The sequence below is a fragment of the Panthera uncia genome, chromosome F1 (assembly GCF_023721935.1).
Source record: "Panthera uncia isolate 11264 chromosome F1, Puncia_PCG_1.0, whole genome shotgun sequence".
NCBI classification, from domain to species: domain Eukaryota; kingdom Metazoa; phylum Chordata; class Mammalia; order Carnivora; family Felidae; genus Panthera; species Panthera uncia.
The window spans coordinates 22771322-22794015 of record NC_064813.1 but is presented as its reverse complement, the minus strand read 5'-3'; the positions used below and the strand labels follow the sequence as shown (position 1 = coordinate 22794015).

Genomic DNA, 22694 nt, shown 5'->3' with positions numbered 1-22694 from the left:
GAGGGAGGGAGAGAATCTTAAGCAGGCTCTACGCTCAGTGCAGATGGGTTCCCATTTTATGTAAGAAAGGAACAGATCTCACAACTGTAGGATCATGACCTGAGCCAGAATCAAGAGTCAATGCTTAAGTGATTAAGCCACCCAGGTGCCCCCATTACCTAAGACTTTTTAACCTAATCTGAAACATCTGTTGCTGCTGCTAACTACCCTTTCTTTGGAAAACATTCTCTTTTCTCCCTTTGACCTGTAGCATCACCTCTCTCCTGGTGTCCTTCATGCTTTTTAAAAAATTGTTTCTTCTTGGCCAGCTTTACTGGTTCCTCTGTCCCTTCTCTCCATCCCCCTGTGAAGTGTTGGTGTTTGCCCTGTTCTGTCCTGGCTTCCCTCCACTCTCACTAGTCTCTGCTCTCCTTTGGCGTGGTCATCCATTCCATGATATCGCAGGTAGCTTCTACAGTTCCTATTACCTTTTCCTCTTTCATTTCCATCTAGAAATCCTTTTGCCTAGAAAATCTTCATTCATCCTTCAAAAGTCCATTTAAAAGTTTGTCCTTGGGGTGTCTTTGTTGGCACACACCCCCCCCACCACTGTACTACTAGAGACAGAGTTGTGTGCTCCCTATGTTATTCTCCCCAAATATCTCCCCAGATCTGTTTTCATGTCTGGCACTCACACTCAGGGTGGAGGGCACAGAATGAGATGAGCTCCCCACTGGTTCTCACACAGTTCCCCTCCCCAAGAAGCAGTACCACTGCCCTGGAGCTCCCAGAGGATGGAAATTGCATCGTACATATCCTTGCATGCTCAACCCTTAGCACAGTCATGGAACTGACTAGATGTTCAACTACAGTTTGCTGAGTAAATGTGCTATGTTATCCTAGGAAAGTTTAAAAGCTTTAAACAGTGGACTTTTACCACTCAACTCAAAATCAATTCTAAGAAACTCATGTTAAACCATGCTACTATTCATATCCCTACCCAAATTTTATTTCCTTCCATGCATTCCAATTATATATTACGCTTGGTTAAATGACCCCCAGCTTATTAGCTCTGTGCTCCCTGCCTACATAAAAAGGGCACCAATCTCAGGGAAGGGGAGGAAAAAAGAACCCTCTACGAGGCCACTGAAAGCACTGGGCATACCCAACAATGGATCAAAGCCACTCCAAAACAGTCTTGTTACTGGCAAACTAATAAATCAAGACTGGATAAATAAAAAACAGATTTCCTGGGGCATATATGGGGACTCTATTTCAATGTCCTGAAGCTGAAGGTAACAAAGTAGAATGCACTAGAAGCACAATCTTTGGCCCACCAGTACCTCGAAAACTACCTGGCAGGCACATAATATAAGAATGAATCAATGGATGAACGAACAAACGAGTGAATGATGAAATTTGGTAGCACAGACCTCTAACAGTAACACATTATCTACTTTCCCCTTCTTTCTTAGTTATAAAATCCCTAACTTTCAGATGAGCAAGTGACTGCTTAAGACAAAGACTACGTTTCCAGCTTCCATTGCACCTTGGTGTGCCCCAGCCACTATGTTCTGGTCAATGGGATATAAACTAGAGAGGTAGCGAAACTTCCTGGAAGTGTCCTTGAAGAAAGGGAATGCCCCACCTCCTCCTTTTTTCTCCTTCCTGCTGTCTGGAATGAGAAAACCCCTGCCTGATGCTCCAGCAGCCCCCTCAGACTATGTCAATAAGGGCAATGACCTAGAGACAAAGGGAGCAAAAGCTAGAAAGGGTCCTTGACATTTATGGAGCTGTCACACCAGCCCTGGACTTGCAATATCCAAAAATATTTTTAGCAAAATAATAAAGCTTTATGTATTTGAGCCTTTTGTTTTGTGCACCAAATGAGATTCTAAATAACTGTCAAATAAGTGAATCACCTTAGCCAAATAGGAAGGCATTATTGATACATCATCTTGGTAGAATAGCATGTAAAGAAGACATATTCATTCATAACCTCCAGTGCTTTTCCCAAGTGGGGTTAATGCTTCCCATCTTTATTGTGCCTTTATTCTATTTCCAGTTGAATTAGTATCACACAGTGAGTCTTTCCTGATTAACATGGTTTTATGAAACCATTCCCCTCACTCTTTCCAAGATGTCAGTTTTATACAAATAAGTCAAAAGCAACACTGACCCTTTGCATTTAAAAGCTTCAGCAAGCCCCTTAAAATTCACTCCTCTTAGCCTCTAGCTGTCTCCCATTTAACAATGTACAACAATTTTCCAGAGGCCATTAGTCTGCATTTTTTCTGAGTTGAGTTACAAAGACATCACAAATGATCTACTGTAGAATATTCTATTTTTAATACCCAGAGAGCCACACCATACAATAAAAAAAAAGTCACTGAAATACCGCAAACTGAAGCCTTGGGCCAAACAGCGTTAGTCACACAGGCCTTGTGTTTTTTATTCCTTTTCATTCCTTCTGATATGCTTTCACCAAAAAACCAATAAATGTATTGTCTATTCTGACTGATTTCATTGGAAAGTTCTACTGGAGAGATTCTGAAGAGTCATCAAGTTGGTATTCCCATTTCTAGTGGCAGCTCCAGAGCCAAGATGACATACAAGTAGATGTTGAAAGGAAATATAATAATATGTACAGTACACATAAAGCATTGTTTTAGCTTGAATTACTTAGTAATAGTTTGTTAGTCTAGGTTTATGGTCCATGTACTAATCCTATAATAGCTATTAAAAACCCTATGCTAAGCATTCTGCACCAAAATAATGATTGATAAAATAATTATAATTTTCTCCATAAATTCTAATGATATGACTATACCCATTTTAAGAACCAGGTCTCTCTTCAAGAAACCAAGTAATTACTGTGTGGTGTGATTTACACAAAGCCAGACGGAATTGTTCCCCACAGTTCATGAATCTCTGTGAAACGTGCTATTTTGTCTACATATTATCCATCACTTTTTCTACATGGAAAAAGTGGAATAAATGAGAATCATAGTATGTTAGAGCTGGAAAGATCTTTCTAAATTTTTAAGTTCAAGGACCTAGAGTAGGAGAATCGGAAACCACAGAGGATCAGTAACAGCTAGGGAAACCACTTGATAAATGTCACAGAACTAGATAAAAATCCAGCCTCCAAATTTATCGTTCAATACTCTTTCCATGGCAACAATCAGCTATTACTTACAGATTCGCTGATTAATGCAATGCTATTTTTAAATAGTACCTATGAGTGACTGCAACGTTTGTTTAAAGTACTTTGTCAGTTTAGGATATTTTACTGCATTATCATCCTAAAATTGTAAAAATAATATTCCCAGACAGGTCTGGACTTGTTTGCTTAATGGTGGTATTGTACATTGCACAGACTGGACCCTACCTATTTATTTTTGCCACCCTGTGTATTGCTGTTAAAGCTGGCATATATTCCAAGGCCTTAAGATGCCTGACAAATGAATGGTACATTTTCCACGGGCTAGAAACACGGGGACTGATTTGTGTATTACTGAATGTGATTTAAAATAACAGAAGTGGTAAAATGTTTACTCCAATTAGAGAAATGACATCTTCCATTTGTCTACAGAGAATGTGTGGCTAGCCCAAAATTTGTCAGCCTCAGCAACTATTAATATTTTATGACAGGTAAGTCATTGTCAGGGGCTGTCTTGGGCATTGTAGCATGTTTAGCAGTGTCATTACCCTCTATCCAACCAACAATGTCTCTGGACACAGCCAAATGTCCCTGGAGGGTGAAATCCTCTTTCCCCATTGAGAACCACTGGTCTAGCTAAATAAAACAAGTTTAGGAGTTTTGTCTTGAGAAAGAACGCTGAGCAACTCACCAATAGGGTCTGGGAAAAACCGATCAGATAACAAATTATATTCATCTTCTGAGGTTAACACCCTGCCACCAGCTGGAAGAATTCGGCTTTTAGGAGCTGCTCCTCTCTGATAGGCCTGGGGAAAAAAAAAGCGTAAATAAGTGATTTTTTTCTCCATTTGGATTTTTGAAAAATATCAGTAATATTAGACATAGACACAGGCACACACAACTCAGAGATAGCAACTCCTCCACTATGTCATTAAGAGCCATATATTTTAAAAATAGGTTTTGCATACCTGTTCCTTGCAAGGTATTACTTTAATACTTTCACATGATGGTCACAACATGGTAAGTCAGAGTCTTTAATCCCAGGAGATTCACCCTAGCTATGTTTCTCAAGTGGGGAAAACATTATCTCAGTAACTTCTTGAAATTCTGCACCACACTTAACCATTTCAGACGCTGGCACCTGAATCATTCTTATTAACCACAAGAGTGATGATGCATACAGACACTTAGTGCACAAAATGCTTAGGGACTGACGACTAGTGAGATACGGGACACGTAATTGCAATTATGGTTGCCATGGATTTTCACCAAAAACATAAAAATGTTGCCATGATAAGACATGCCACTACGTGAGACTGTTTTACAGTGAAATGGTCTGGGATGGAAAGGTAACATCATGACTTCAGAACAAAGTCTGGCCAGCAGACGAAAAGCTCTGTGGTTCGGGAAATGTCAAAGAGGTGCAGAGGATTGCTAAGCCCACAAGCAGTTTGTGGGCAGATCCACTCGCGAGGACAAAAAGATAAGCATGTGCATCTGAGGGGAGGGCTTAAGTCAGGGCAAAATTTTGAGATGAACAGCCTAAACGCAAATCAGGAATGGAACCAGGAAATTGTAGTACTCCAAATCTAGAGGGTAGTCTTGGGGAAAAGGAAAATGGTGTCTATCAGGGCAACAAAATCACAATAACAATAACATATTCTGCATCAGTAGGATGGCGAGTGAAGAGACCCAACAAAGCAAATTCTTGCACGTCTAAGAAGGTTTTCCAGTTTGTAAGAACCACTCATCAGCTGCTTAAGCGCCTCAGGGACCCAGAGCATAACAGAGAAGAATCTGAAATGGTGACTTTGAGAAAGTCTAAGGAGCATTTCAGTTAAGACTGGCCTCAAGACTGAATTGTGTTATTTGTTATAACGGCCCCAACCTGGGCTTTAATAAACATGATGTTATTTAATCCTCAAAAGAGTGCTATGAATTAGTTATTATCTCCATTTTATAAATGAGGAAAATGAAGCTCAAATAAGTTGCCAGTAGCCCAGTGGTAAGTTGGTGACAAATCCAGGAATCACACCCCGGTCTGTCCAGAAAGTGGACAGGAAGTAGGGCCTGATTATCAAATGAGAATGCTTCATTTTCTCCTGCTTAATTACCTGCCAAAAATGGACTCTCAATGAAATAATAGGCAATAGGCAATTTATAGGTACTTAATATATAACTCTTAGGTATAATTAAAAAAAATTTTTTTTACATTTTATTTATTTTTGATAGAGAGAGACAGAGCACAAGTAGGGGAGGGGCAGAGAGAGAGGGAGACACAGAATCCAAAGCAGGCTCCAGGCTCCGAGCTGTCAGCACAGAGCCCGACATGGGGCTCGAACTCAGAAACCGCAAAATTGTGACCTGAGCTGAAGTAGAACACCTAACCGACTGAGCCACCCTGGTGCCCCTCTTAGGTATAATTTTTTTAAAAATGCCCTTCTATAAATTAAAAAAACAGGATATTATTAAAACCTTGAGGAATTATGGCAAACTGCATGGGCATTTTTTAAATTTCCAAGTTTTAAAAAAATATGTAGTTATTATCAAATTCAGTGACCATATCTTAACAAACTGAGCAAGTTTATTTAAAAACGATGAAAAAAAGGGGCATGTGGGTGGCTCAGTTGGTTAAGCGTCTGACTTTGGCTTGGGTCATGATCTCACAGCCCATGAGTTCAAGCCCCGCGTGGGGCTCTGTGCTGACTGCTCAGAGCCTAGAGCCTGCTTCAGATTCTGTGTCTCCCTCTCTCTCTGCCCCTCCCCTGCTCATGCTCTGTCTCTCCCTGTCTCAAAAATAAAAACATTTAAAAAAATAACAAAAATAAAAACTATGAAAAATAATTTTTTAAATAAAAATAAAACTGAAAACGATAGCAGGGACACCTGGGTGGCTTAGTCGGCTGAGTGTACAACTCTTGATTTTAGCTCAGGTCATGATCTCACAGTTTGTGGGATCGAGCCCTGCATTGGGCTATGCATAACAGCAAAGAGATTGCTTGGGATTCTCTCTCTCCTTCTCTCTCTGCCCCTCTCCCACTCCCACTCTCAAAATAAATAAACATTTTTAAAAAATGACAAGCAAAGCAAACAATACAGTCCATAAATCGCAAGTGGAAGGGGCAAGCTTGAAAAAATGAAAAGAGGAAGAAAAAAAACCACCAAAATCTGATCCAAAATTAAAATTTCAGTTAGCACCAAATGTGGTGAAAACCCTAATAAATCCAAGAGCAAACTCTATTGTGTTTTCTCCCAATTAGTTAGCAGTAATCAAACCGCCACAGCCCTACATTGGGCTCCGCCAGTGCCTGGCCATATGTTAAGTACCTCAATGCATTCATTTGTTTGATGCTCACAACAACATTGTGATGAAGGGATCATGCTCACCATTTTACACATGAGAAAAATGAGGCTCAAGGAGATGTACAATTTACGCAAGGACACATATCTAGTAACCGGCAAAGGTGTGATTCAACGTGCATTATATTAACCATGATGCTATAACTGCCTCTTCTCAAGCTTCCTTGAAAGAACATTGTAATGCGCCATCCAAAATATGAGATGATTTGTTATTATTATCATTATTGTATGTAGTGCATTGACAATGTGCTTCTGAGAGCAAATCAGGTGTTGAATAAAGTCCTCATATAGATAAGCAATAAGCAGAGAAGATATTAGCTTAATGAATGTTGAAAGAGTAAGACTACTTAAGAGAGCACTTGAGCATTGCCTGGTAGCCTGTGGAATAAGTTTGAACTGTATTTTATTTCTACTTTCCATCAGAAATGGAAAGGAAACATATTGACCTGTCAGTCTAAAGCCTCTTCCTAATGATTTAGCATCAGAAGTATTACTCAAAGTATCCATGGAGGTTGTGCCAAGTACTCTTGAACTGAGTCAAGAAAGCAGTTTTAAACCTGTTACTACCTTGAACTGTTTGAACAGTAACCATTCATTTCAAAAGGAGCTTGAGGATCGATGTAAACTAAAAATGTGTACAGTGCGAGATCTGGAAGGAACCAATGGGATCATTCAGCCTGACTCTCCACTTTAATTGAGGCCCAACCTAAACTTCAGTTTTTCAAATTCACTGCCCAGGGTTCTTTCCTCTTAGGCCAAATTACTTCCTTCCATGGGGAAAAAAATGGGAACCAATAAAGACTAAAGTCCTCTCAGGTGCTAGGCGCTTTACACGTTACCTCATTTTCTCTGTAGTTTGCAGACATATTATATTAGCTAATAATCTAATTATTTTATAGGAAAATAATATGATAAGCAGAAAAAAGTTAAATGAAATCCATTAAGTGTAAGCGGCATAAAGTATGGAAATGTCTGAATTCTTAGCAACCAGGCAAATTCAGTCATAGTCTTAGTAAGTTAACTCCTCAGACGCTTGTCACATAGGAGGCTTAACAGTAGGAAGATATGGAGACACTGAACAGAGAGGGGGAGATATCAGGCAGTGACTGAAAAAGATCTCGAAGCTGAATGATCAGAGTAAAGGCCCCTGCATTGGTCATTCAGTGTAACTTATCTTCAGGCTCACTTGCAATTACTTGTTCCAAGTCTACCTTGCCCACTAGACTGCAAGCATCTTTCTCAGCTGCTGTTATATGCTCAGAACCTTCTAGGACACTTGGCATATACCAGGCATTCAGTAAACATGTTAACTGAAGTGAGTATCTGCATGAGTGAGTGCTTACTGACCGAATCAGTCTCAAAGGAGAGGGCATGTCAATCAACCCGGCCCATGTTTGAAAATGGTGCAAGAACCAGTGAAAACTAGGAAATATTTTACCTCTTTGTTCTCATAGCTCTCCACAGCAAAATCATTTTTAACCACAATGTACCGCTCCTTCCACTTCTTTATGTCTTCGGCAAACTGTGATAGCTCTGCTTCATACAGAACAGTTCCAGGCTCCAGTGGTGGCTTTAAATAAGGTGAATATAATTAATTATTACAACAAAAGATAACACAGCATGCTACCAACTAAGTCTGTGCATGGCAGTTCAAGGACTATTTTAGGAAACTATCTTGTGGTAGTTGAGATCTTGTGAGATCCTGAGAAAATTGTTGCTTCCCCACCTCCCTCCACACTTCCCCTTCCTACTCCCTCTGACCAAATGCAAATATTTGTCTTATTGATATTTTTGTGACTTCCATTTCCCTCCATTAGGCTACAACAAGAGAAGTAGATGGTAGAATCGGGATTATAGGAATAAGGTTGTGCTTTGTATATATGTGGCACTTAATGAATCCGTCATAAACTCCAGAAGAGAGGGAGTGAGGTAGTTAAGTGTGAGTTGTGGCTATCTACCCCAATACCTTGAATATGCCCAAAAATAGGAGATTTAAAAGGCTGCTCCCCTGTTCATCACACTGTCAGGTGTAGTCTTGAGGGTCAGTGTTCAATGGGCTTCCCAGATCCAAAAGCCCTGAGGATCCTGGCTGTAAACACATCCCCATGCTCCTCAAGGAGACCTTGTTTGCCCTCTGGCTGAAGATCGAGCAGGCAAGCCAGCAAACCTCAGTTCTACCTTTGTACTTAAGTAAACAGTCTGAGGATTTCTCCTTAACCCTGGTGACATACGTGCTGTAGGGGAGTCTCTGTTAGATTCTCAGTTAGGTCTCCCTTTGGGTTAACTGTGTAGGGAATAATTCACATCCTGTCTCATGGTATAATTCCTGTATTATCTCAGAATATAGGAATGGGCCTCCTGTCTTGCACATGTCACTGAATTTACATCTATTTTCCCTTTATTAAAAAAATCAAAGTGCCTCTAGAAACGTATCCCTCCACTCTCAAGCAAAATTTACATGAACCATATGGAAAAGATAGATATGCTAATCTTTGTAAGAATTGGCTAAGGGATGAACTAAATTGCCTTCTGAATTTATTCTGTCCTGACAGATAAAGAGGCAGTTTCCTATCTTGCCTCATTAACAGGTAAGAGAGAATCTCACTCTTCTCTTTAAATGAGGTTGAACCGATATATAGGCTGAACTCTATAGTTTTATGTGCATTTTTTTTAACCTGGGCTGCTTAAATCAATTGATATGCTTGTTAAAATGTGGCCTTACTCTAGACTTACTATATCAGAATCTCTGGGGGTTATGGACCAAACTTTGCGTTTTTAACAAACTTCCTACATTGTGAGTAACAAACTCCCTAAAAATCACTGTTTTATGGGGATAACACTCAGTTATCCCTACACACTCATGTGGCTAAATCTATTGGTCAATTCACTCAACCTCTCAGCAGTATCTGACCTGTTTATCACTCCCTCTTTCTTGTAAGCCCTTCTTTATTGGCCTTCTGGCACATTCCTCTTTCCTGAATTTCTCCTCCTGCACAGACTATTTCTTGTCCATCCACCTTGCTGGATCCTTTTCCTTTTCTAGGGCTTGGTTGCGGAATATCTTCTTTTCTCTATTGATACTCTCCCTTATTATGTCCCATGGCCTAATACCAGTTATAAGCTAACAGCTACCACATATCTATTCTCTAGTTTCTACCTCTCCACTGAGCTGCAGATGAGAGAATTCAACTACCCATTCAATATTTTCATGGGTGTAAATCAAATAACCATCTCAAACTTACATGGTCAAAAGAGAACTCGTGATTCCCAAGTCCAGTTTGCCTTCACCCTTCTCTTGCCCTGCTATCGGGTCCTCCTTACCAGTCTCCAAGTTCCCTTCTTATCCCTCTCCATAGTCTATTCACTGCAGAGAGGCCAGAGAAGTCGCCTAAAATTGTAAGTCACTTTGTATTCAATACCCTCCAATAACTTCTCTTCACATTTAAAATAAAAACACTTGGGGTGCCTGGGTGGCACAGTCTGTTAAACATTTGACTCTTGATCTCGGCTCAGGTCATGATCTCACAGGTTCATGAGTTCAAGCCCTGCACTGGGCTGTGTGCTGAGGGCATGGAGCCTGCTTGGGATTCTGTCTCTCCTTCTCTCTGCTCCTCCCCGACTTGTGCGCTCTCTCTCTCTCTCTCTCTCTCTCTCTCTCTAAGTAAATAAATAAACTTAAGAAAAAAAAAAAAGAAACCCTTATCACAGTCTACAGCTCCTACATGGTCTGGTCTTTCCCTTTCACTCTGTAGTCACTTATCATCCCTTGTCTCTTGCTCACACTGCTCTCAGCACATAGCCTTCCTGATGTGCTTATGGCTCCTGCAGGGCCTTTGCACTTGTTGCTCCTTATCCCACAGATATTCACCCAGCCTACCTACTCTTATTTCACTTGAATGTCTGCTCAAATTTCACCTCCACAGGGGGCTTCTCTGACCATCTTCTCTAAAATAAGACTTCTGCTTTATTTTTCTTGGAAGCATTCATTAGCACCTGATATCCCCTGATATATGTTTATTTATTTGTTTACTGTCTTCTACTTTTGAATATAAACAGGAAAGCAGAGAATTTGTCTTGATCCCCAATTTTTAGAGTAGGGCCTGGCACATAGTAGGTTATCAATAAATATTTGTTGAGGTTGTAGGTAATTATTATGATGGAGCAAGGGAGAAAGAGTAAGTTAGGGGATTAGAAGAGAAGATCACGGTTGATCAATGACCAAAACAAAAATGCCCATAGTCCAAGGCACTGAAATTATGACTTTTTTTTTTATTGAACTCACAACAGCAAGTCCAATTTCCTGATGTTAAAGCATCAGTGTGGGAAAAACAATAAAACTGACCGTGCTAGGTTTCTTTTCATATGGATTACACCATCAGCAAGGAATCACACATTCTAACTTCCAGGCAAATAACGTTTTTTGAGCATGAAATGATTTGAGAACAGATTTTTTTCTTAGGGACAGATTTTTTTGAACTGCCATTCAAATTACTGTTTATTTCTGAAACATGGTATGTTATAAAGCATTCTTCAGTGGGAGATATTTGTCAACCAAACGTCCACGGGTTACCTTGGTCTTCAAAAATTGTGATGTTAAATCTCTTTGCTGTTCCACTTCACTGCGAACATGATTGCAGAAGGCCACAGAGTACTGACGACTATAGAAGGGACTGAAGTTTTTGATGGTAGCCTCAGTTTTCCCTAGAAAAAATAAGAAAATTAGAATTTAGAAATGTGGCATCTCTTACAAACTAGACACATATCTACCCCACTAATACCACTGTTTACCAGGGATTTGTTAGTTCACATTTCCTGAGAACTTTGCAACATGCCATACGTGCCTGTATCTCTCCCTCCCCTTCTGACGTCATCTTGAGAGTCTCTGCTGTCCCTAAGGACCATCCATCCAGTAACCAATAGAATTTTTCTTCATCTTACGTCAACAACCCATTGCCTTGGCTATAAACTCAGTCATCCTTCTAAATCCCTATATGACTACCATTCTACCTTATCCGGTTCTCCACTCCAGCTTGTTCTTCATTCCCCTCTACCTCCAGTCATCCAACTCCTACGCAGTAATCCCAGGGGCCACCATTTCAACTCTGCACACACATCATTCCATTCTTCCTTCGATCCTTGAGGTTCCACCTCATCTCACTGACCCACAGCCCTGGATAAAATCGACCAACTGTTTCTTCTAGTTCTGCTCCTATGTTTCTGGTTTAAATTTTTTGTGTGACTCAAAGCCTTATATAATTACTATGAGGTAGAGGAAAACACTTTAAGAGTCTAGAGACCTGAGCTTTGGTCCCAATTCCAGGGAGACAGAAATCAGCTGGATGTTCTCAGTCAAGTCCCTCATTCTCTCCAGGGTCCAGTGTCCCTAACTATAAAGGAAAGTACTCACTAGTTCATGCTTTTCTTGAAATCTACATGACATTGAAGTACAACCCTGGAAGTACAGCTGCCTTACAATAGTGACCAACAACTGCATTATGATGACTTAGCACCAGAAGAAAATGAAGCTTAGGATCAATCATGGGGGGAAGAGGGGTAGTTTGAGGACTCAAGATGGAGAAAGAGGAGGGTCAGGCACTAGAAATATTCTTGAACTTTTCCAACCTGTGCTTCTTAGCTTTAGAGAGTAGGTTAAGTTGCAAAGGAGGGAAAGGAGAAAAAGAAATAGGGGAGAAAAGGCAAAGGAATATTCCCAGACAGATTAGAAATCCTCACCTTTCAAGGACTTGCTACAAAGTAGAGAAATAAACACAGGTCTCACTGGCTGTGCTTACAAGCTGTTAGTCCTTGGAATAAGATATTATCTTGAGATAAAAATTAATGTGATATAACAATTCCAAAATATTTTAAAATATTTTCATGTGAGCTTCGCATAATTTGTTTTCAAATTTGATATAGTCACAGAGAAATATTAAAATATACTGGCAAGATTTGTTTAGAGCTATTATACATATAAAATTTCAAAAATAAGTGAAGAGTTCTAACCACATAGATTGAGATACTCAATATGAGAACCTTGAATTCATAGCTGCCAACTTCTATACGCATGGAATCATAGCCCCAGACACCCATAGTGTATGAATACTCTTTCTATAGAGAATCCTACTTTAGATCAGGCATTTAGATCTACTCTGTATGAGGAAAGGGGGAGTTCTTCCTTATTCCCTCAATAAAATGACCTTTTTTGGTCATACTTATGGGCTTTAATAACTATTACTTGAAAGGTGTGTTGAGACCCACTAATAATAGGTTCTGTAGAAATGCAAATAAAAGCTCCTATAATTTGAATCAGCATGCTTTTGCTTGCTCTGTGAGTCTATGGTATTACTATTAATCAGTATTTGTATAATACTTTAATATACTTAGGCTTTATAATTATCTAATTGGTTAATATTTTTTTAGCTTTTATATAGTGCATAAGAAATAAAATTCTATATCCTTGTCTATAATTTTCTTACATAGGAGTGGGATATCTTTAGGAATTCCCACAATGAGAATGAGCCTCACCTCACCGAAACATAGAAACAATTAACAAAATCTGCCCTTTTGGTCCAAGTGACCACTATTTTGTCTCGCAGAAGGGCAGCCTGCTAATTTATGACACTAATTTTTGCACTCTTGCAAGCACTTGGATTTAAATGAAAGAAGGTGGATGCCATTTTATGATGAGCTCTACAAAGCTTTGAAACTTGATTTCCTGCCACATCACAAAGCCTCAGTCAAGGATGCCCTGCCTCTACTGAGGTGTTATGATGCCACCACTCCCTCCCAATGTATGAGAAAAAATGCTTCTGTGATTTGAGTACCAACACATCTTCCACCAGGCAGCATTTATAAAAAAGGGACTACAGCTTTCTATGGTAATTAACCTAACGACTGGTTCAAAATGTGAATGAAACAGCTAACTATCATAAGTTCTAGGGGGAAAAGAACCTCAAGTGATTCCCAAAATGTATCTCGATTTTAGATTAAGCCTATCTAAACCCAAACAAAGGAACACCTAAGTAGGGATCTTGACATTTAAATAAAAGCCTGGTGTTGGGGCAAAACACCACCGTGGTTAGGAAAATGGACTCTGGAGTCAGACAAACATGGCTTTGGGTGCCATCTCAGCTACTCACCAGCAGTGGGGCCTTACACAAGTTAACTCCCCTCCTCGTATAAAATGAAGACAGAGGAGCAATCTCATCGTGTTACTGAGAGCACACATGTACATGAGCAGGGGAGGGGCAGAGAGAGGAGGAGACACAGAATCTGAAGCAGGCTCCAGGCTCTGAGCTGTCAGCACAGAGCCTGATTCAGGGCTTGAACCCACAAACTGTGAGATCACGACCTGAGCCGAAGTCAGAGGCTTAACTGCCTGAGCCACCCAAGCGCCCCTGGATCTTGTCACTTCTATTCCCACAATATTTGTTGATCCACCCTGTTGCCCCCACCCAAACCAGTACAGCTTCAACACCATAAAAGTCTCTTAATCTGCATTATTAATCACAGCAGAAAAAAACAAAACAAAACAAAAACAAAACAAAAAAAAAAAAACAAAAAACCACCAAAAGCATACTAGCTCTCAGCTCCAAAAGAGGAACAAAAAAGTCAAAGCCAGAGTGGGAGTTGGGAATGCCAGTGCTGATACACAGAGCCTGGAGGATTATGGGAAGTAAGCCAAAGCTTGGTCAGTGTGGCCAAGACAGATTCTGGGGAGTGGCCAGAGTGAGTCCAGGGCTGACGGAGCAGAACATGAGAGGATGAGTCCAAGCTGGCCACCGTGGTTCCTCTCAAGAGAAAGCTAGCACAAGTTAACAAGGCCCAGACAGTAGGGTAGGAAATTGTCCTTCAGATCCAAGTCTTGCCCTTAATGCTCCCAGGGAACTCTTGAAAACCATAAGAGGCATTCCTCATAGTCATAGAGGTACAATCCTCTTGGTCCTGGTCTGACAAGTTTCATTTGACACGTTGCTACAAGATCATTGTCACTACCTTCATAAAAACTTCCAACAGTTCCCCATTGCCCAGAATAGTAACCACTTAGCCCAGTACCAAAGGCCCTGTGATCTGGCCCCAATTGTCTTTATTTTCTACCTCTCCTACTCAAATGAAATCTCCTTGTTCCCTGTACACGCCTTTACCCCTCCTTTCTCCCGCCAAACACCCTGCCAGTCACTTTCAGATCCTTCAAGCCCAGATGGAAATTCCAACCCTAACAGAGGCTTTTTTGGCTCTCCCCAGGTGGAAACAATCTCACCTTCGTTTGTGTTCTCCCAAAACTGTGCTCCACTTTGCTACAGCTGTTTAAATATAGCTTATCTCTCCTCCAAGGGTATATATTGTATTTATGTACTTAGCAAATATTTGTTGAATGAATGAAAGAATGGTTGAGTAAATATTTAAGAATAAAGCAAAGTACAATGCATCATAATCTTGAAACCCATGCCAATGTCCCCAGAAAGGAGAAAGGCCCAATTCTCAACTTGAATATTTGTTATTAAAAATATACACTTTCAAAGCTCAACTCATTTGTTTTTTCAAAAAAAAAAGACTCTTACTGATTAACTCCTTTTCAAAAAAATTTTTTTAATGTTTATTCATTTTTGAGTGTGAAAGAGAGCACAAACAGGGGAGGGAGAGGGGGGCGGGGAGAGACACAGAGTCAGAAGCAGGCTCTGGGCTCTGAGCTGTCAGCACAGAGCCCGACAAGAGGCTCAAACTCATCAATCATGAGATCATGACCTGAGCCAAAGGCAGATGCTTAACTGACTGAGCCACCCAAGCGCCCCCTGATTAATTCCTTTTAAGCTTTTAGATGAATTTTGTCCATGAAATTAGATGTGGAGAATTATTTACGAACAAACACCTTCATTAGTTTGTTTATTTTTCTTGACCAGTCTGTAATCATGGGAAGTATATAAGTGTCTAGGTAAAACTTACATGAAGTCTGAATAGATTTGTATATTTTTTTATTCTAGAAGTTTTTTTGCTAAACCTCCAGATCTGTAGTGATTCAACTTAAATCTAGTCTTTATCACTAGTTTTCTTTCTTGAAAGATACCGTTTATAGTGGATTATTTCTAGTTTTCCCATCATCTGCACTGTCAATACAACTATAATCTATTCTAAAATCTTCTCTGAAATATAGAGATTTATCCCTGCTTCAAATACTTTTAGAAAAACAGCTGATAGGTAGTGAAAGATATAAACAATCCAAACATTATTTTGCTATATTTCCTTCTAATATTTTTTATAATTATTTTTTAATAGTTTGAGAATATTATATTTTGTGCCCAGTTTTATTTACTTAACATTTCATCTTTGTTTTTTTCCCTATATTACCTACCAAAAATCACTATTTTCAGATGTCACATTTTTATTGTTACTATGAAGAAGAAAAATACAAACATTTTTAGAAAATGGATTTATTTTAACAAAGTGGCTGTTTCCTGAAAACCGAGCCAAATCCAGACATTAGAAGAGGATTAATTAAACCTTTGACACATTTTCATAAACGCTGTTGAGGTTTCTGGTGAAGATTAATTTGGGGGGGGGGACACCTGGGTGGCTCAGTCAGTTAAGCATCCAACTTCAGCTCAGGTCATGTTCTCACGGTCTGTGGGTTCAAGCCCCGCGTCAGGCTCTGTGCTAGCTCAGAGCCTGGCTCCTGCCTCGGGTTCTGTGTCTCCCTTTCCCTCTCTCTGCCCCTCCCACACTAGCACTCTGTCTCTGTCTCTCAATAATGAATAAACATTACACACAAAAAAAGATTAATTTGGGGGAATAAGAGAAGTAGCTCTAAAAAATAAAGTATTTTAAATATTTATAAAATAGAGTATAATACTCACTATTGTTTTTCCCCCAGAGTTTCTTAAATTATAAAAGTTTAAAAGTCCTGATGAATTATAACATCAGTTATAGTCTCAGGCTTCTGAGCATCATCACTGTGCACCTTAGGGTGGAGAAATCAGAAATCCCAATTCACAATACAAAGGTGCAAAAATCTAATTACACAGAATAATGCCCAAGGACTCTCTCTCCCAGTAAATGCCTTAGAGAATGGGGATAAATTGGATTCTCCATAATTGAACTAAATGGTGTGTGTGTGTGTGTGTGTGTGTGTGTGTGTGTGTGTGCGCTTAAGCACAGTGATGTTTTTGAACAGATTCCAAAGGAAAAGTAAAAAATTCTTCATGGGAAGCCTTAATCCCATCAACTCTCTGAAATTTATCTGGCAGGAACTCTACTTTGTGTTAAAAACAAGAAATATATAAACCAACTTATGTTCTCTATGATTTACTTCAGATATTAATACCCAGAAGAGAAACATAGAACTCTCCCAAGAGCTTATATTAAATATTTCAAAATCATGCCAGGACCCTCTGGATAGAAAACAGACATGCTTAGGAATAAACAAAGAACAGTTTCCTCGTTTCCAAAACTCATAGAGATCCAAAACTCTGAGTTAGGCTTGCAATATACTTGCCTTTGCACTGTTAAAGACCTTCAATTTTTTGCAATCCCTGTTCTAAAAATGGGCCCAGTATCTTTAATATGGCCACAAAGCTTGACCTGTTAAGAGCATTCCATGAGTCTGCATGTACTTACAGATGCTATGTAAGGGCCAGACACCAACTCCAGTGGGTGAACAGTGTGAAAATTCAAAAAGGAAAACCTAACTAAAACAGAGTCAGGAGGTTTGGCAGGGGAACTCTCAAACCCTACCACTCTTCATTAATTGCAAATCCAATAGGAATAGATGGACTTAGCTGAAGGATACTACTTTACTATCCCAACAGGAAGAAGAAAAGCTTTCCTCCTCCCCTAGCAATAGCCCCGCCGATGGGAGAAAGTCACGACTCAGCCAATGAAAAACCACTCTACTTCCACTCCCAGTTTACTCCAATGGATTTTTTGTTTATGACAGCCTTCCCAACTTCCCCTTTACCTCTATAAAAAAGTGTTCCTCTCCCCTTTGTTCAGTGGATTTGCTTATGATTTTGCCATAGCTTGCTTGTCCCAGATTGCAATTCTCTGCTATTCCTGAATAAAACCCATCTTTTTCTGGTAAAATAACTGGCAGGTTTATTTTGAAGGTTAACAGCAGAAATAAGAACAATTTTTCTACAAATGACCACAGCACCGAAATAAATTAAGGTGCCCATCTATACTAGGGATTTAGTAGAACAATACCCTCACAGGTTAATAAAAGTAAGAGAAATGGAGGAGACACCAAGAAAGGGAAAAACACTACCATGCTATACATTCCAATGCCCATTACCTTAACCAAGGGAAAATTTAAAATCCCTGTGGTCAGCTATTCCAGTGAACAGCTTTCTAGAACTTTGAGACCTTAAGTCTGCCCTCCTCTTTTTTTAGAGGAAGAAATTATAATAGTATTGTTGGAAGATAGATATGTATATAAATATACCTGTATTTTTATGCACGCATTTTTCTTTAGCCATAATTAGATGAAAGCTAACTTTAAATTTCATTTCATTTGGAAAAACGTGCTTGGAAATTTTCAAGATTATTTTGCCATTACCTCACAGCATGCTTCCAATTTTCCCATGACACATCTGATGAGAATAAATCTTGTTTATTTTGCCACTTCTCTAAGCTGTCTAATGTCCCCAAAGGAAGCTGCAGATTGGCTGTCTTTTTCTTCATAAATATGAGAGGAAAGTGTGTGAAAAATAAAATTAAACCCATCTGACACAGCTACTTTTTCAGAAAGCATCACAAGAAGTATGAATTCAGAAGGAATCATGGTTGCCCATTAGACAGCCTTTTTTGGTTTTGAAGAAATACATAGCTGAAATTCACAAACTGAAATGAGATTTCCTTTGCTCCTTTTGAGTCTAATTATAGTTATTAAAATTTTTTGCACATATTTTATCAGAGGCTCTCAGATTATTCCAGAATCCTGAAAATATTCTTTGCTTTGAGATTGCGACTGTATAAATGAACACAATATGCACATTAAAAGCAATCAGGCCAGACTTAAAATAAACCAGGCAACAAGCCTAGGAATTTTACTAAGTGATTCCCCTTCCAACACAATAGGTCCTGGTGTCTCTTCCAGGTTTCTCTTTATTTTCCTAATTATATTCTTTTTTTCTTTCATTCCATTTTTCTTTTCCTCACACAGAAGTATATTTGCTTGAAATGCTTTCCACTATAGTTTCTACTTCTCTCTCAAGAATCTATGCCATTCGTGTAAAAAAAAAAGTGCATTTTTTAGAGAACTGTATTTGGGGCCCAGATACGTGTTTTGTTAGTCTGGGTATATGGGTAACGATAAGTAGGAGTGACTTGGCTAGGAAAATGAAAGATGATAATGCTAGGCTTAGGAAGGTGCAGGTAGAACTTCATAAACCAGTTAACATTTCTGTAGGCTAGCTAACTTTCTGAGACTATTTACAAGGCAGATAAAGTACTCATTAGTGAAAATTATTTTAGCATGCTCTAACTTATCCTCACAAGAATTTAAGAACTGCCAAAATGGTTCTCATTCCTATCCACTTAATTCAGTCAGGCACTGTGTCCTCTGAATACAATTTTCTTGATAACAACCCAAGTATCTCCAATAATAAAGTCAGATCTAGCACAGTCTAAAATACAGCTCATCACATGCTTTTTTGACAATCTGTTGCCAGCAAAATAGTTAATCACTAAATTAAAATATTCTTGTGTAATGTACATTAGTGAAAAATTATCCAAAGCGATTATATGTGATGCTCTAAAAAAGGAGACAGAAAAAGGCCCATTAACTCTCTAATAGAAATAACTATTTAGATAGCATCAAGTTCTATGGAAACCCCATTTTTTCTATGGAAATTGCTCTTCTATAAAGTGATTTTACATGGTCCTTAACAAATGTCCTGAAACCTTCTAAGTTTAGCTCTGTTTGGAGTCCAGTCCTCACAGGTGAGATTCATTTACTCTAAACTAGTCATTACAGGCACCAAGGAAATTAAATATGAAAAAGAACTATAAATAACTGGGACTGCCTTCCACAATATCCCTAAGAAAGCAACTTGACTTCATCTGGACGGTAGCACAGATCTGCCAATGCCAATCACATTCCAACTTCCACATATTAATGGAAAGATCAAAGTTACAGACCTCCAGAGCTAGGTGGGATCATAATAATAAATTCCAATGTCCTCCTATTTTCAGATCAAGAAATTAATTGCCCCGTGGTCATAAAACTACTTAGTAACAGAACATTTGTAAAATGTTTTTTTAAATCAATGTCAATTTTGGGGGGCACCTGGATGGCTCAGTCTAAGCATCTGACTTTGGCTCAAGTCATGATCTCACGGGTCGTGAGTTCAAGCCCCGCGTTGGGCTCTCTGCTGACAGCTCAGAGTCTGGAGCCTGCTTTGGATTCTGTGTCTCCCTCTCTCTCTAACCCTCCCCTGCTCACCTCTCTTTCTCTCTCAAAAATAAATAAACATCAAAAAAAGTTTTTTAAATAAATCAATGTCAATTTTTAAAAATGTTTTATTTTATATTTGAGAGACAGAGAGATAGTGCAGAGGAGGGGCAGAGAGACAGAAACAGAATCTGAAGCAAGTCCCAGGCTCCAAGCTGTCAGCATAGAGCCTGATGTGGGGCTCAAACTCATAAGTAGTGAGATCATGACCTGAGCCAAAGTCAAACGCTTAACCAACTGAGCCACCCAGGCACCCCAGTCAGTGTCAGTGCTTTTAGCAGAGTTTTTCTTTCTACAAAATACTACATTGATTTTTATAGAAGAATTCAAGCACTCCTTTCTTTATTAATGGAGGAATGTAAATAATCTTTGGTAATAAAAACCATATTGTCAGGAAGCCTTGTGAAATGATCTTAAATTTGAGTAGAAAGATTTTTGTTATGGCCAATTTTGTGTGTCAACTTTACTGAGCCATGGGGTGCCCAGATACTCTGGATGTGTCGGTGAGGGTGTTTCTGGATGAGGTTAATATTTGAATAGGTAAATAAAAAATGAAGATTGCCAACGCCAATGTTGGGTGGACCTCATCCAATCAGTTGAAAGCCTGAATAAAACAAAAAGGTTGAGCAAAAGGGAATTTCCTTCTTTCTAGCTTCCCTGAGCTGGGACGTTGTTTTTTTTCTTGCCTTTCAACTTGGACTGAAACATTGTCTCTTCCTGGGCTTCTAGCATGCTGGCTTTCATAGTGGAGCTAGCCTTCAGCTCTTCTGGGTCTCCACCTTGCTGACCTCAGATCTTGGGACTCATCAGCCTCCATAATCCCATGAGCCAATTCCTTTCTTTATTTTTATTTTATTTTTTTTCCCAAATTCCTTATTTAAAAAAATATCTCTCTCTTTCTTCTGTTGGTTCTGTTTCTCTGGAGAACCCTGACTAATACAGATATAACCAACCAAATACATTATTGAGTCCCAAAACAATTACTAATTTATTTCATTTAATCTATACATATTAAACCGTTGGGTCAGTAACAAATTAAAAGCAATGCAAATGTCTAGTGCTTCAATATAATGAGTTCTAAATTTATCAGTACAATCAGCATGCCAATGTCTTTCAGAATACATTCGGAAATACATGGAATCTGTATTTAAAACATTCCATTAAATGATTTATGAAGGACAGTAAAAGCATTTGGCTCAGATACATCCCAATTGGCAGAAGTTGCCAGCAAGAAGGCAGAGACCCAGCAAGGCTCTGGGCACAGGGGAAACAAATTGACCTTAACTGAGCACCCCTTAATCTCATTCAGGTGTTCCAATTAAATGGCATCACTGTTTCAATTAAAGCTACAGTCTTTGCTGACTAATAACATAAGGCTCCCTGGGAAATGCACTAATTAGGTAGATTTTCTTATTTACTGATTAAGAATGTGTTTTGTACCAAATCAAGGTTAAAAGGTACTGCTGTGAACCAGGCCTATCATCCACATGATATTTGAAATGTCTTCAACAAAGTTTTTCTGCCCTCTTCTCTGTTTCCTACTTTATATGAGTCAAGAGGTGAGATGTGTTGCCACTAATAAGAAGGTTGTGCCTATGTCTGTGTTTTCTTTAATTATGAACAATTTCAAGCATATAGAACATAAAGTGAAGAATATATATTCCTACCATCCAGCTAAACAAAATCTTAACATATACCATATTTGCTAACAAAAGATTAAACAAAACATTACAGCCACATTTGTAGCCCCCTCTACCCTGCCCCACAACATGACTAGGCACCACTATACTCAAAGCGGTATTTATTCCTATAAGTCATTTTAGATTCTTACAACATAGGTAAATATCAATACATATATCCATGTATAACTAATAGCATTGTTATGCATATTTTCTGACAACTTTGCCTGTCATTCTGCAGCTTGCTTAAGGCAGATAGGTAGATCACGTATATGTCATGTATATGTATATCATGTATATGTGTGATATGTATTTCTAGTGTATTCATTTTAACGGATATCTATACTTCTAACACATCTCACGATTTATCTGTCTCCTTGTTGATGGGCCTCTCACTTATTTCCTCTTTTGCTCTTCTAATCAATGCTGTTGTGAATGTATATGGATCATAAGCATTAGTTTCTCTAGAGTGTATGTATAGAATATTGGGGCAAAGTGCGAGCATCTTCATCTGCACTTGATATTGCCAAATTTCTCTCTGGGGGACGGCGGGGGGCGGGGGGGGGGGGATGGTAAGCTGTGTAATTCACACCCTACCAGCAGAGTATAAGAACTTCCTTCCTCCCACATCTTTAGAAACTCTAAGTATTGTCCCACTTATACATTTTTGTCTGTTTTGATCTGTAGAAAATGGTACCTTAATTTACATTTATCAAAGTAATAGTGAGTTGAGCACTTTTCCATATATTTATTGGCCAGTCAGGTTTCTTACTCTATGAATTCACATCCTTTCTCCATACATCTTCTTCTTACTGATATATAGGCATTATCTGTCAATTTTAGGTATGAATCCTTCTCGGATAAAAACATTTCTGTTGTCTTTTCCCCATCTGTGGCTTGTCTTTTCCCTTGGATTACAGTGTTGAAGAACAGCTTTAAAGTTTAATGAAGTCAGATGCAACTATCTTATTCTCTCTGGTTTGTGTTTTTAGTGTCTGGTTTAGGAAATCCTTCCTTGCTATTGTCTTCATAATGATATTCTCCCTCATGTTCTTCTAAAAGGACGTTA

The 22694-nt window shown here is 39.0% G+C and overlaps 1 protein-coding gene across 1 annotated transcript in view; it reads right to left on the bottom strand.

The window, feature by feature from the left end:
• NIBAN1 (niban apoptosis regulator 1) overlaps positions 1 to 22694 on the bottom strand; it is a 149023-nt gene that overhangs the window by 74417 nt on the left and 51912 nt on the right. The window contains exons 2-4 of the mRNA XM_049634091.1: positions 11073 to 11203; positions 7941 to 8072; positions 3834 to 3948 (exon numbers count right to left, since the gene is read on the bottom strand). Of these exons, the coding sequence (XP_049490048.1) occupies positions 3834 to 3948; positions 7941 to 8072; positions 11073 to 11203 (378 nt within the window). The remainder of the gene's footprint in view (positions 1 to 3833; positions 3949 to 7940; positions 8073 to 11072; positions 11204 to 22694) is intronic.